Source organism: Acipenser ruthenus, chromosome 32, assembly GCF_902713425.1.
Source record: "Acipenser ruthenus chromosome 32, fAciRut3.2 maternal haplotype, whole genome shotgun sequence".
In the NCBI taxonomy this organism is placed as follows: Eukaryota; Metazoa; Chordata; class Actinopteri; order Acipenseriformes; family Acipenseridae; genus Acipenser; species Acipenser ruthenus.
In genome coordinates, this window is record NC_081220.1 from 11,894,778 (window position 1) to 11,910,586 (window position 15,809).

General features: G+C 40.7%; 2 protein-coding genes across 5 annotated transcripts in view; both read left to right on the forward strand.

Moving 5' to 3' along the window:
* Positions 1 to 6,317, forward strand: part of LOC117965087 (CREB-regulated transcription coactivator 2-like) — a 30,653-nt gene extending 24,336 nt beyond the window's left edge. For all 3 annotated transcript variants that reach the window (XM_059006440.1, XM_059006442.1, XM_059006441.1), the window contains 3 exons: positions 868 to 954; positions 1,267 to 1,495; positions 2,758 to 6,317. In XM_059006440.1, the coding sequence (XP_058862423.1) occupies positions 868 to 954; positions 1,267 to 1,495; positions 2,758 to 2,960 (519 nt within the window). In that variant the 3' untranslated portion in view covers positions 2,961 to 6,317. The remainder of the gene's footprint in view (positions 1 to 867; positions 955 to 1,266; positions 1,496 to 2,757) is intronic.
* A 5,173-nt stretch (positions 6,318 to 11,490) lies between these two features.
* Positions 11,491 to 15,809, forward strand: part of LOC117970220 (DENN domain-containing protein 4B-like) — a 55,321-nt gene continuing 51,002 nt past the window's right edge. Inside the window, exon 1 of one of the 2 annotated variants that reach the window (XM_059006439.1) lies at positions 11,491 to 11,747. The gene's annotated coding sequence lies outside the window, so the exon portion shown is untranslated. Of the gene's footprint in view, positions 11,748 to 13,853; positions 14,044 to 15,809 lie in introns of those variants that run through there. The other variant, XM_059006438.1, reaches the window with a different exon arrangement.

Below are 15,809 nucleotides of genomic sequence, written 5' to 3' on the forward strand. Positions count from 1 at the left end.
TTTTAGCTCTTCTGTGCGCCGCAGTACAGATTGCAACTTTATCTGTTAAAAATCTATCTTTTTATACCTGCCGTTTTTGAGAGATTTCCAGATTATAGATAATAGGGTTCAACTATTCCACAATGTAAATTCAATGACAAATGTTTTGACGAAGTCTTTTTCAGTGTCTGGGAATTTACAGACCTAGCTTTTAATAAGACATTGATTGTTCCAGTGTCTTATTAAAAGTGCTTCCCTTTCAGTAAACAAAGCTGAAACTTTCAGAAGTGGTTGAAAAAAGACATGAAGAATAGATACATGTAACCCAGACTAGATCACTGTTTTAATAGAAGTAAGAGCCAGTGCCACCTAGGGAACGGGTATTGCCAGCCGTACAAAAAGGAATACCTGTTACTGGATGCCCCTGGCTTTTACTTCACAAAGACACTTTGGTTGACCTAGCCTAGGTTACATATGTCTGTGTCAGGAAACTAGAACTCAGTATCAAGCTGGCGACGTCATCCTTTTGAGAAGATGAGTATAAAGCAAATTGAACCATTGGGAATGATTGGCAACTTCCTCAGTCTCTCGTGCACAGATAGTGTGTTGGCAGCAAAACAAAAGGATCTGATCCAAAGTGGCAGATCACCCAGATAGCGCTGACTCGCACTTCTATAAGGACATGTTCTGTTACGGATATGTATGGCAGGCAACTAGAACTGAAGAGCAGCTCCTGAACTCGGGTGAAAGAACCTTAGCATAGACTTGTGTAGAGTATCGATAACAAATAAATAATAAAAAGCCATTTGAATGTAGTCTGCAAGCTGTCTGCGTGAGGTGCTGTAAAATAGTACAACTGAGCTGATTTCTTTTCTTATTGTTTTCTAGGAGTCGTCTCTGCTGAGCTCTCTCTTAGACGACCCCTATCTGGGGCTGCAGCTGACAGCCAGGCAGACTCAAGCTCTCTCCCAACAGGTACCTCTTCCAGGGCTTCGGCAGTTCAGACTGCTTCTATCTGCAATCCAATCAGACATTGCACACAATCTGGATGGATCACATTTTATGTAGAACTGCTTTTTATAAATTTGCAATTTTTAAAACCTGCTTCTCACGTTGGTCTCTTATTGGGTAACCTCCACCATGAGTGTGAAGAGATGGAGTTCTGCCAGCCTGCAATCCTAACTGGGGCTGACAGACAGACAGTCCTGATTTTAATGGGTTTGATCTGCTTTCAAACCACTTTGAAGTCAGTCCTGATTTGAGTCTTTATCTCTTTGTTTCTTTCAGCTGGAGCAGTTCAACATGGAGAGTCCTGCGGGGAGCCTGTCTCTCAGTAATAACAGCAGCGGAGGAGGTGGCTTCCCGGGGGAGCTGCACGGCCAGACCTTCTCCCCGGCGGAGTCGGGCAGGCAGGGGGGCAGCCACAGCAACCTGCAGGACCCCCAGCTCCTGAACAAACAGAAGCAGAGCTGCACAGGGGGGCGCCATGGCAACGTGCCCAGCATCATCCTCACAGGTACATGCTGCCTCGCGTGACTCCGGCTCTGTGCAGGGCTGAGCAATCAGAGCCCTGGACGGCTCTGTGCGGGGCTGAGCAATCAGAGCCCTGGACGGCTCTGTGCGGGGCTGAGCAATCAGAGCCCTGGACGGCTCTGTGCGGGGCTGAGCAATCAGAGCCCTGGACGGCTGTGCGGAGCTGAGCAATCGGAGCCCTGGACGGCTCTGTGTGGGGCTGAGCAATCAGAGCCCTGGACGGCTCTGTGCGGGGCTGAGCAATCAGAGCCCTGGACGGCTCTGTGCGGGGCTGAGCAATCAGAGCCCTGGACGGCTCTGTGCGGGGCTGAGCAATCAGAGCCCTGGACGGCTCTGTGCGGGGCTGAGCAATCAGAGCCCTGGACGGCTCTGTGCGGGGCTGAGCAATCAGAGCCCTGGACGGCTCTGTGCGGGGCTGAGCAATCAGAGCCCTGGACGGCTCTGTGCGGGGCTGAGCAATCAGAGCCCTGGACGGCTCTGTGCGGGGCTGAGCAATCAGAGCCCTGGACGGCTCTGTGCGGGGCTGAGCAATCAGAGCCCTGGACGGCTCTGTGCGGGGCTGAGCAATCAGAGCCCTGGACGGCTCTGTGCGGGGCTGAGCAATCAGAGCCCTGGACGGCTCTGTGCGGGGCTGAGCAATCAGAGCCCTGGTGAATGAGCTGCTCCTTGTAATAAATGTGTGGTTATTCCTGCTGTTTGGAGCGCGATCAGATTCCCCTTTCTGCACGGCTCACATTCTCTTGTATGAAAGACGTATACAGATTATGGCAAGCGTGTGTTTTATTACATTATATTTTTATCCTGACTGATTTACAGAATTACCAAAAATAGTTTAGTAGTTCCTTTTTTATTTTATTTTTTTTGTTTCAATCATTGAGTGCTTCTTGCAATTACTCAAGAAATGTTTTTTTTTGTTTAATGTTTTGATAAGTCTGTGTTGCTTTGACTAGGAGTTCAGGAGCAGCTCTTCTCTTCTATTGGCCTGTGCTAGGCAACTGGAACTGAAGAACAGCTCTGAAAGAATGGCTTGTAAACCGATTTCTGTAACCTGGCGTAGTACCAGCAGTTTTAAAATGAAAGCGCTGATTGATACAAACGTATTTTTTTTTTTTTCATAAGTGCACATTTGAGCTCTGTGAACGGCTGGGCAGTAGCGGAGAACATTGATAGAACTGTTTTGCTGGCTGCTTTAAATTTGTCTGTGATTGGCAGCGCTGGTTGTGACTGTGTGTCCTTGTTGTGCAGGGGACTCTCCTCCAGGGCTGTCCAAGGAGATCGCCAGCGCTCTGGCTGGGGTGCCTGGCTTCGAATTCGGCCATTTCAGCCTGGATGATGCCCTCAGGATGGAGCCCCTGGCCCTGGAGGGGCTGGGCATGCTGGGGGAGGCTGACCTGGTGATGCCAGACCCCTCCGTGGAGGAGTCCTTCCGATCGGACCGGCTCAAGTGACAGAACCAGCAACACTGAAAGACCCATTCAGACAGTCGGTTAGAGACCTGCACACTCACTCCTGGCTTTCAGAACTAAACCTTATATTTAGCATTTTATTTTTCAGGGCTCACTAAACCGCTCGCCTCATGACAGCCACTTTCAGCTTCTGAGTCGTTTCTGACCAGCCATGCTGACGACACGTTGGGATTGAGAGGGGCGGAGATATACAAAGTCAAAGTTGCTGATCTTGAACCTTTGGCAAGTCTCCAAAGGATCCCAGGGATTAGCATCCACAGTATGGCTAGGTAACCCCTTCCATCCCCTCCTCCCCACTGTGTGTGAAGAAGAGTCTGCTACCCACTAAGACCATCTGTGTTGTCTGGTCCTGGTTTCTGTGCCGCACTTAAAGCACTGGTCAGCTGTGTTTTAGGTGTCAGGTATTCATTTGCTGTGATTTCTTAGCTTGGATATCTCTGCCCCGACTGCATTTGGTCAACTGTTGGTCAGACGCCAAGATTAAATAGAAAATGATCAAGCAGCTAAGCCATGTTACACAACGTGTTTGGTTGTTTTCATGACGTTTTCAATCTCAAAATAGATTCATTTATTAGGGTATTTTGGGAGCCCCTTATTTAAAGGGGCCAGGACTTTGAACACTGTTAAATGTTCTTCCACTATAACTGCATGATAAACTCCCAGCAGTAAACCTACAGTGAGGCTCATTCATGCTGTGATGAGGAGTGCAGTCATTCCAGGTTTAGCAGGGGTCTGATTGCTCTTAGGTACTTGGGCCTTTCGATAATCTATCTGAACAAGGGGAGTTCTGAACCCCAGGACTGGGTGCAGCAGCAGCAGGGCCAGTGTGAGTTTAACCCTGCATTTACTGTAAATGTACTAGATTACAGGTTCACTTGTGTAACTAGAGTTCCCTGTAGATCTATGGGCCTTTTTCACATTTGGTTTGTTTGGAACATAAATTCAAAGTTTTTAAAAGTACATCGAGTAGAAGTGAACTGGTTTTGCTGGTTTCGCTTCCACATTTTTCCAAATTGATTTTGCTTTCACATTGCACTGTGATAATTCGGTTTGATTAAAACAAGCCCATGAATCAAACTCTGCCTGGCCACTTTGTCAGGGCGTATCTACCCACTTTGATGAAAATATACATGTAAATGAGACCATTTGCACTGATTCAATGTCAACTATGACCCGTTTGTTCAGGGTTGTAGAATTGTAGTTGGAAATCTACACAATTGAACCTTTTCTGTACTGCATAAATATTCAAATTGAAGCTGTCCGAATGTTGTTCAGTGCCACTGTGTTTGAACTGTGAAAGGGATCCCATTAGTGATTTTCTGTTCATACACCACCCCCAATCGACAATGCCTACCACGTACTTCTAAAATCTGTATAACTTCTGTAGCTCGGTGGTTTAGAAAGAAAGTGCTGGGCTGCAGTGGGTTTGAGTGGCTCAGTGAGTGCTGGGCTGCAGTGTGGAAATGAAGCTGGTTCCAGTTCTTGTAACTCTATTAAGAGCTTTGATGTGAAGAATTGTAGTTGATGTTGTCAGGATGAGCCGAGTGCAGACAGGACTGCGTTTCGGGGTGAATCCGGGGTGCAGACCCCTAACCCAGGGGCCTCTTCATACAACAAGCCTGTATTCCACAGGTCTATCCTTTTATATACCTGTATGGAATTGATTTCCTGTTTCCTGTCCACCAGCACTTTCTATGAGAACACATAGCGATACTGATCAAAGCCCAGCCCTGTGTTTTTTATTCAGTGTTTGATGGGGTTGTTTCCACTCTGCTCTTTGGAGCAGTGAGTCCAAGCGTCCTAATGTTGCACTGATTTGATGCAGGCGCTAGGTGCTCCAGTCCCACTTCTGGCCACCAGGTGTTGCTGTTGAGCAGCAAAAAGAAAAGTAGTCGGGCCTGGTTTTGTGTATTTTTTTTGTTTTTTAATGTTGTATTATTTTGGTTATCTGTAAAATAATGTTAAAGTGATTGATTTGAAGCCATTGGTGAGAGTACATAGCACTTTGCTTTACTATTCGTTCTATTCTTGCTGGTCCCCCTTGACCTTTGTTGATCTGTTTGTTTGGACCTTTGCTATCAGTTTATATCATTCTTTGTTGAATCCCTTACCGTGTTATTGGAGAGAAGTTCAGGGTGCAGCAGCAACTATAGTGTAGTAACATCTGCATAGGAGCCCCCACACTGTACTCGTCTCTCACCAGAATGACAGTATTCCTCATGGCTCCTGCATAACCAGTAAAAACAAACTCTGCTGTATATGCAGGTGCATTCTCACAGTATAACCGTGATGCAGCTCGCAGACTCGTCCAGATAGAATCGCTGCAAAGAGCAGAAGAGAAGTGAAGATACCCAGGCTTCGTAGCACAGGTGTGAAGCTGTTCTCTTCATGCTCAGATCATTTATACTGAAACAGCAGACAACTTTATTCTGAATGGATTATTAATGCAGCCCACTGAAAGCTACAGTAACACAGCGTTTCATTGTCTTATTCACAGCTCTGCTAAATGTAACACTTTATCTTCATTTAGTGTGAAGTGTTCTTTGATCATGGTGTTGGAGGAAACTGTCAGCGACTCAGAACACAAGTTTCAGTGCCTCAGTTTGTTTAGCAGAGGCTGCAATGGGATAGCCTGCTTGTTATAGTGGTTTTGTTTCAAAAAGTTATTTACAGTTTTCAAATTTAGGTAACTTGTACAAACTCCTAGATGTGTAGTTATGATTTGTAACAGTGGAAGCTGATGTGTGCAGTGTCATGTGAACTGGAGACAAACCCAATGGCGTGTGTGTTAGGGTTCAAATCCTTTGTTCTGGTTTTGCTACACATATTCTAGGGTACCGCGTTCAGTCTAAAATTCAAAGTATAAAATGCAAAGAACCGAAAGCTCTTGGACAGAAGAAAGAGGGATCCAGTGATCATATCCCTTGGTCAGCACTCCCTTAACAATGCTATAGAGATGCAGGTGGAAATCCCATTGTACAGAGAGCAGCTACAGAGAAATATCAGGTTAGCATGCATTATGGACACAGTCAACTAACAAGGAAGTATTTCAACTTTTCCGTTTTAAATTAACAAACGCATCCTTTCTTTACTTTGCTTTTAGGGATAATGTGTACAAAATGGCCATAAATGTATGCTTTGTGATTGTATATATTTTTCTACATGTATTATTGTTGAATTATGCTTTGAGGGGGAACACAACAGAGCATAATTTCATGGAAGGTTTTTACTAGATTTTTTTTTTAAAAAAGGGTTTTAAACTAACAAGGAAATAATTCACTTGTAAATATTGAAGCGGGAGGTGTATTCTAAAAACCTAACAAAGTATATATATATATATATATATAAAAAAACTTGTTTTAGATAAAGCTTGTGTATTCACAATGTTTTACGAGAAAAAAATAAAAGTTTATTTTTAGTGATATCAAAAAAGCACTTACAACTTTGAATGGTGTTCTCTGATTGGTCTAGTGGGATGTTTCACATGCCCCACCTCCTGTTGCTAATTGGATGCAATTAAAGGCAAGTGATGTCAAACCTACTGTGGTTCTAGGAGGGAAAATTACTGATTTGAAAGAATCAGTAGCTCACTATATTAGACCATTTTTACTGTGGAGTCAATGTACCCTACAACCCCACAATCAGCCCTAACCTAAAGAGCAGCTTCAAAATATACTTGAGTTGCTGCTGCCCCCTTTACCTTTGTATGATGTGTGCAGTTATCCTGAGTGCTTCTTGCTGCAGTTACTCAAACACTGGACTTTAATCTGTGTTGCTTTTACCTGAGTCCAGCAGCAGCTCTTCAGATTTACTGGACTGTGACGGGTCTTTTATGAGCGACAGAGCCATCTAGTGGTCAGATCTGTGTTGCCAGCAATGTGTTATGAAACTTACCGATCACTAGGTGGCGCTGGCTTCTTACTTTGGCTGATCTAGCTTTGTATAAGTCTACAGCAGGCAACTAGAACTGAAGAGCAGCTCCTGGGCACGGGTGAAAGCACTTTGACACAGACTTAAACAACACAGTATTTGAGCAATTGCAAAAAGAGCCACACACAAGGATTACAATATCATAAAATGGTAAGGGACTATATGTATGTGTATGTACCATAACATATTCAAAACTAAAGTGATTCTTGCCAATCAGATTAATGAGGAGTCTTGTTCTCCTATAGAAGTCGATGGTAGAGCCTCATCATTTTTCATTCATAACACAGTAACTCTTTTAAACATCCTCAACCTTTTACAAGATTAGCATGCCAGGTCTGAAACTATGAGAATGACACTTGCTACACAAACTTGCTTAGATGCGCACGCCTATGCACCCCTCTGCACTCCTGTGCAGTCCTCTGCACCCCTATGCACTCCTATGCACTCCTATGCACCCCTCTGCACTCCTATGCACCCCTCTGCACTCCTGTGCAGTCCTATGCACCCCTCTGCACTCCTCTGCACTTCTGTCCTTCCTGTGCAGTTGTGTGGTGTTAATTAGTTGTGTATTGCCCGTGTTTCTGTTTTTGCAGTATTTCACACTGTCCAAGGGTACTTTCAAGCCACACGAAAGCATGTAGCCCCAATATTGTCTGCCTGTTTAAAGACTTCACAGACAAAATCAACTGAATGAAGTGTTTTCAGCAGTAGTGGTGTACTGGCACCAAAAATAATTTCAACAGTTTTCAGACTTCTTTATAGGCTTCTATGAACACGTAATGGATTTTGTACCAGTACACGTGTTGTGAATCCTTGTATTCTGTATTGAAAAAATGCCTAACTTAAAATCAAAGTTAAGTTTCTAATTTATTCAAAGTTTCTATAATAGACATTTAAATATCATTGCCTGCCTTGAAATGAAAACCGTACATGTCTATTCTTAATTGGTCTCGAATGCAGTCAAAAATACATTAACAATATGTAGGTGTTCTGTAAAGCCTACTAGCACTTCCTGGAATTCATCAAACTCGCTCTTAAAACAAATTAATACAAAAAAATGGATTTGTTTCAAGGTAATATGGTTTCCTGATTCAACATGCATGGTTGGGTGGCCTTTCAAAGTTAGGGGAACTGTCCTGGAATCATTTCTGGTGCAACAGCCACTAGGGGGGCGCTGTATGGCAGCTGTTTGGATTTTTTGACAGTGTTGTAACGGCACAGGCCGGCAGTCTGTAAGATGAAATATTTACTGTGGAAATCGTTTAGTGGAACTACCATTTAAAAAAAAAAAAAAAAAAAACTTCCACAGTGAAGATTTCCTATTTGGCAGGACCGGCGTCCTTTTTTTGTTTCATCTTCTGTATCGGTGATATTTTATTTATATTTTCTGTTGTGACAACTTCTATATTACAGGATTGTACATGTGGTGCACAGCTGCAGTTTGTTATTCCTAATGTGTGAAGAATAGCGGCCATTGTTCTGGCTGTAGTCTTGAGTATCTGCAGTAGAAGTCTAGAATTACGCCTCCTTTTACACTCCATGAAAGGGCATTGTGTTTTAATTGTAAATAAAGTAATTGTCTATATATATATATATAAATATATTTTTTGTAAAGAAATGCACTCTGCTTGTATAACTTTGTCCTTTTTTTTGTTAGCTACCAAGTATTTTGTATTGTTTTAATAAAGTGCAGTGAAATGGATGCTTTTTTATTTAAGATGTTCTCAGTAGGTGATGAAATGCAGTGTTTTGAGATTCTGGGTACTTTCATTTATACCAGGGGATCTGTTGCTCTGATATTGAGTTATCATTTCTCTCTAAATCTTCACCTGGATTTAAACTTGCTTTGAGCTTCTCTGGAGAATCTGAACTGCCCTTCCTCATTTCATTCTTGTGAGCTCAAATTAAGATCAAGAAGAAAATGATAACGCAATATAAGGGGGCAGACAATGCCAGAACGACTGATTGCAAACACCCCAAAATGTTAAGGGGAATGTAAAAAAAACATTTGTGTGATAAGATTGGTAGGTTTGAGGACAAATTAACATTTCTCTTTGAAATGCAGCACAACAGGTATGAGTACTTCAGAAGATGTGTTTAAAAGTGCCTGAGTTGTGCCCACTGCACACAGAGGGGAGTGGCTGGTGAACACATGCAAAAGTCGGTTCTTTTATGTATTGTTAAATATTCAAGATAGATGGTATTTGGAAAATTGTTTTTTTTAATTAAAATATTTTAAATAAAATTCACCTTTTCACTTTGTCTCAACTTGACTCTTACTTCAGATTGTAACTGCTTGAATCGTGTGTTGGGCAACATTCAGTTTGACGGTGAGCAGGAATTTACATGAAACGCATCACGCTACCTGTGTGTCCCAGGTCATATTTTGACATATTGACTTGTGAAATGTTTACTCACACATGTGTGGAGTGGTGGTTAGGGCTCTGGACTCCTGACTGGAGGGTCGTGGGTTCAATCCCAGGTGGGGGACACTGCTGCTGTACCCTTGAGCAAGGTACTTTACCTAGATTGCTCCAGTAAAAACCCAACTCTATAAATGGGTAATTGTATGTAAGAAAATAATGTGATATCTTGCAAGTCGCCCTCGATAAGGGCGTCTGCTAAGAAATAAATAATAAGAAGAAGAAGAATGACGTGGGTCATAAATCAACTGGGCAATACATTTTTCCAATATTTATTCTGAAGTGTTTGCCAGGAGAAAGATCATTTTTCTTGTAAGGATCGCAGTGTATCCAGATCACGCTCCCTCCTCTTGTAACAGTGCTGGTGTTCTCTTCCCACAATACACCACTCACTTCAATCAGCAGCATTGATACAGGAGGAAGCGTTAACTGGATACACTGTGATGTGCAGAAGAAAAATTATATTTTCTCCTAGTGAATGTTCCAGAGTAAAAGTTTATAAAAACAGAATTCCTAGTGTGAACAAAAACATTGAAACAATTACTCGTCTATAATAATATTAGACACACTACACACAATGTGCATGTGTAAGATATGACAGTCCAGTTACACAAAACATATGGACTATTTGTCCAGCTTCTTCTCCAGTCATAGTGTATCTGCAAAATGACATTAAAATTACTGTAAAGCATGTTTCTAAAGCTGAGGGAACACTAAGCCACTTTTTCAGGAACAGTGGCTTGAAACCTGGTTCCAGGAGACCTAGTCTGAGGTTGCTGTATCAAGCCCTGCTGTGCCATGCAGTGGCCTGATACAAGGTCTCCTGAAACCAAGTTGTAAGGCACAAAGTGGCTTCGTGTTCCCTGGGCTTAAGTGTGCGGTGGCTCCCCCTGATACAGATACAGCAAGTCAGATCTATCGGACAAAGAGTGCAAGAGAAATACACTCATGGATTTTTTATGTATGGATTTCCTTGTATCATGTCCCTGTGTTATGAGTTTGTAAGCTATTCCATGGTGTTGTATTTACATTTTTACACATTAACTGAGAGAAAGAATTGCATGTATTTCTTGCTCTTATTGCACCCCCACTCGACCTGTCCGCTCCGCCTGCACTAGAAGACTAGCTCTACCACCGCTACGTTCCCCTGCCTCCAAAGCCCGCTCCTTCTCCACCCTTGCTCTGCAGTGGTGGAATGACCTTCCTACAGATGTCAGGACTGCCCAGTCCCTGACCACATTCCGGCGCCTCCTCAAGACTCACCTCTTCAAAGAGCACCTGTAGAACTCCTCTGTTTGTATCCTGGGACACTATCACCCTTCATGTAAATGTGCTTTATTTTGCTCTTATCAGCCCCTATTTTACTGCATTTAATCCTGTACTTCAGAATACTGTAATCTGCCAAGTTTTTAACCTGTAGTACTTTGTATTTAATCATATCCTGATGTAACTATCACTATTTAATCATATCCTGATGTAACTATCACTATTACCTGCTGTATTATTGAATTGTGGTTTGTCAAACTTGTACTTTACTTGAACAAAAGTTATTGTATTTCTTGCTCTTATTGTATTACTTGTATTGTAACGCTTGAAATGTTTTTGCTTACGATTGTAAGTGGCCCTGGATAAGGGCGTCTGCTAAGAAATAAATAATAATAATAATAATAATAATAATAATAATAATAATAATAATAATAATTGTATTACTTGTATTATAACACATGAAATGTATTTGCTTGCGATTGTAAGTCGCCCTGGATAAGGGCGTCTGCTAAGAAATAATAAATAATAATAATAATAATAATAATAATAATAATAATAATAATAATAATGTTAATGTTAAAATACAGACCTCAGGTAACGTAATTATTTGAAGAGGGTGTCATAAATCAATGGAAACAGTGCGCCGCCCAGCCGATAAAGAACACAGTAGAACACACACGTGGTTGTAGTAAAGCCCATCCATCTGCCTCCCCTTCGCCTCCCCTCTTCCAGCATCCCGGAAAGTGCACTTTTTTCCTCTTGCACGTTACTGCGTCCTGCGGAGTGCTCTGGATCACACAGAATTGCCGCTATTGTATTAGGATCGGTTAGTTTTAATCATGAATTTTCATTTTGGCTTATGAATTTTTTTTTCCGGTAATGCTTAACGTACAGTAATAAAGGGCATTGTTTCTGTCTAACAAACATTCTCGCTACTTCACATTAGCAGGTGCGATAGACGTTTTGATTTGATTCGGCTTTTGTTTTGCTAATCACTAGTATAGAATACATGCATCTTTGCAGTGGCGCCAGGTATTCCAGACATTTCAACAGGGCCCGGGCATCGTTAAAAGGCGAAGAGCGTCCCAGTTAAAGATTATAATGGGATGAAGAGGAGGTGAGAGCGCGCTTCATACTGGACTTCATACTGGTAGGTAGGGGGATTTTAGATACACGTTTTTTGTTTTGTTGGTGTTACATGATAAACTACAGGTAGATTGTACTTTAAAACATGAACGTACTCATCCACTGTGTAAGACGAGCTTCAAATAACCAGCATAGGCACATATATCAAAAATGCGGAAAAAAACTAACACACGAAATATTTTCTATTTTAAACACGACCAATCTGTGAATCTACTGCAGCTAGGACCTGTTACCCAGCTTATCAAAAGATTGTGAGTGTGTGTATTGAAATAATAATAATAATAATAATAATAATAATAATAATAATAATAATAATAATAATAATAATATACATGCAAAATGCACAGAGCGTCTCCTTAGAAAGCATTGGAGGTTTGTCGTTAATGTTGAAGACACTGAGCTATTAATGCTCAGGGAGGTGAGAGGTTTGTTAAAAAACGACGTATAGAGAATACCAAATGCTTGATCTGTTCTTTCAGGTCGTTTACACTTTTTACTTTTAAAGTAAAACAAACTGAAGCATGATGGCATGCATCTATAAAATTGTCAGTAATATTCAATTATATAGGAGCTATTCTCATACCCAGCCGCAATCACTTCAGGTACATTCAATTATATAGAAGCTATTGATACCCAGCCACAATCACCTCAGAAATATTCATAAAGCAATATCAAATTAACAACTTTGTAACAACACAGGGGGCAGCAGTGTGGAGTAGTGGTTAGGGCTCTGGATTCTTGACCGGAGGGTCGTGGGTTCAATCCCAGGTGGGGGACACTGCTGCTGTACCCTTGAGCAAGGTACTTTACCTAGATTGCTCCAGTAAAAAAACCCAACTGTATAAATGGGTAATTGTATGTAAAAATAATGTGATATCTTGTAACAATTGTAAGTCGCTCTGGATAATAGCGTCTGCTAAGAAATAAATAATAATAACTAGCAATTATTTACGAACCATTTATCAGTCTGGTTAAAACGTTATCTACAACTATCATGCCCTAAATGCAGGACACGCGTACACAGTTTTTTTTCTTTTTTTATTTATATATGTTTTGTGCATTTGTAAGGTGATCATAAAACATATAGTAAACCCATTTAAGCAAACCTTTCACTTCTAAACATCAAATAACGTGACGTCAGTGCATCACACAACCTTGGCCGATTACATTAGTTTATACAGATCTATAACTTCAAGTGAATAAGCCTTAACTCAAAATAAACAACGTGAACAATTAAACTAAGAAAGCGTGACCAAACAAAATGATTAGCCAAAAGGAAAATGAATGATGTAAAATCAGAATATAACAGCGGACTGGTCCGGACCTCTTGGCAGTACAAACGGCACTATACCATAGTTTTGCTGGAGTGGTCGAAGGCCCTGTCCACACTACAGAACCGATCTGGAGAACCGTGGTCGAACCCGTTCTAATTAATACAGCTCAAAGCGTCCACACTCAAGTACCGTGCCATGTTTAATCGGGCTTAATGCGTCCACACTCCATTAGAATAGTTTGGTTACAGTTCCTAGCAGCACAATAAACAGTGGAAATTAATTCGATAATATCCCACCATGCACTGTATTTTATTTTAAAATAATGCGTTATGTATTTTGGAAAAAGTAAATGTGAACACACGCAAGTAGGGCTTGAAGTTTTCGGGTTTTATTTTTAATCAGGTGACATCCCTTTAAATAAATGGAGCTGATTCTGTTTTTATAATTAAACTCAGAAAAAAAGCGGATTAATTAAAACAATCTTCGAAACAATACCCGCTCTCTGTAGAACCAAGCAAGGAACGCTACCACAAGAAGTAACAAAAAAAACTGTACGAAACGCCATTAAATTACCATGTTAGTTATTTCCATAAAAAGCTAACGATAAAGTGCCTACGTAAAAGGACCGTTCCCTCATACAGTTCCGTACGTTATAAAAATGTAAATGTATATATATATATATATATATATATATATATATATATATATATATATATATATATATATATTTTAATCGCAATAATGTATGCAGTAGTTCCTCCACGGCGATAGTGGTCCCTGTTGACTTTGTCCCCTCCTGATTCTGGTGTAAAAGGGAAACGACGCTTGGCCCTCCCCTTGGTTTGGTTACATGTACATTATTCCCAGTAGGCGCAAGCGAACGCAGAGACTGGCAGAAAAAAAAAAAAAACTAGGAAAAAAAAGACTGTACAACGCGAACATGGGAGAAAAATAAAACATGACGTAACAACTTTAAAAGGATGACAATTACACAGACGAATGGACGCTGCAAACGTGCATTAACCGGTAAGGGCGCTGCCTCGACTCAAGTGTGTATCTCTGTTATTTCTTGGTTTTTTTCATGCTTTTAGCCGGCACACGGATAAGCTGTCAGTGTACACACACAAGCAGGTGCGAATGGTTTAATAAGGACCACGACTCCCGGCAATGTGTCATGTCTTTATTTATTCATAAAAACCACAGACAAATTCGCTTAAGTTTGATTACCACAGTTCCTCAAACCGTTTAAACGGAGAGCGTGGCGTGGCTATTTTTGTATCTAGTGTTTTATAGAGCATAACGGTTTCGTTGAGGAAATGGTGTTCATGCAATCACCACACCAGTGTCCGAATAGCACCGTACATAAAACCTAGCGGTTTAATATTATAATAATAATAATAATAATCCCATTTATATTTAAAACGTCCTCAGGTTTGACGCTTAGTGAATTTGTTCATATATTAAAATACTGTATGCTAGTACAGTACTAGCATACAGTATTTTAATATGTGAACAATTTCCTATAGTACAGTATGTGCATGCGTGTTTATTAAAATATAGCAGTATACTGCATTTGAAATATTTAATTTACTGCGCAAGCAATATGTCTAGCCATACAGTATTTGATTTTCTTTTTTAAATGTAGGGTCCGTGGTGAAAAAAGGCTTTTTAATTTTAATTCCAAATCTCTGAGTCTAGCCGTGTTATGTAACATAGAGCCGGGTTACTGCTGGAGCATGCATGATCCATCCTTTCGAAACATTATTATTATTATTATTACATTTCTTAGCAGACATGCCGGCTGCTACGAGCGATACATTACATGAAATCGATTGGAACGCGCCGAGGTCTCGAAATCGATACTGCCAGTTGGTGTGACGGTATCGGTTTATCATCAAGTGTTTGTTGTCGGCCGAATCTTTGTGGTTTTATTTTATATTGTTTTTAGTCCGTTACTGTTTGTTGACTGTCCATTTGCTGTAAAGATATGCCTGTGTTTTATTTGCTGAAATGTTGGTACTAACTCAAGACACGACCATCAGGACAGTAAAAATAGACCCCGGTGAAGTTAGGTTGATATTCGTGCAAAACACTAATTTCACCCAATGAAAGATGTTATGCAAAGGAGTAATTTAAGCCATGTCTCGTTGATTTGCGAGTTAGCAATCTCTAGTTATGCACACGGAAAATATGCATTCATATTCACTTTACATTGTACAGTAGATAACGTCAGATAATGATTCATAGCTCCTACATAAAAACTCGCAAATAACTGCAGCATGCATTTTATTTTTGTTCACGCGACTCTCAAGCATTGTATTAAGACTTGCTGTAAATGCAACATTTTTGGGCATCAACAAACATACCATTTCTATATAAATTACCTACATTTTTTAAAACGTTTTGTTTGTTTAGTTATAGGAAAATCATCACGTTTCAAAGCAAAACCTGGCGTTTAATATTATTAATAGTAACAATATTATTGTTATTATTGTTGATGATGCTTTTCTTATCCCCATTCTTGTTTTGTATAAAATTAAACACATATAGTACCCTAATCATGTTTTGTCATTTGATGCTACACATTCGTTTGCTGTCCTATTTCTCTAACCTGATACTTGCAAGTTTTCTCACACTTTAACATTATAAACCACAGGGGGGACGCCCTGGCAGCTGTAGTTCTTTAATGGGGGGAATGATACCAAAAAAGTGTGTTTGTGTGTGTAATATATTATATATATATATATATATATATATAAATCTATTGTAACTTGTCGTGCACCCTTCAGGTT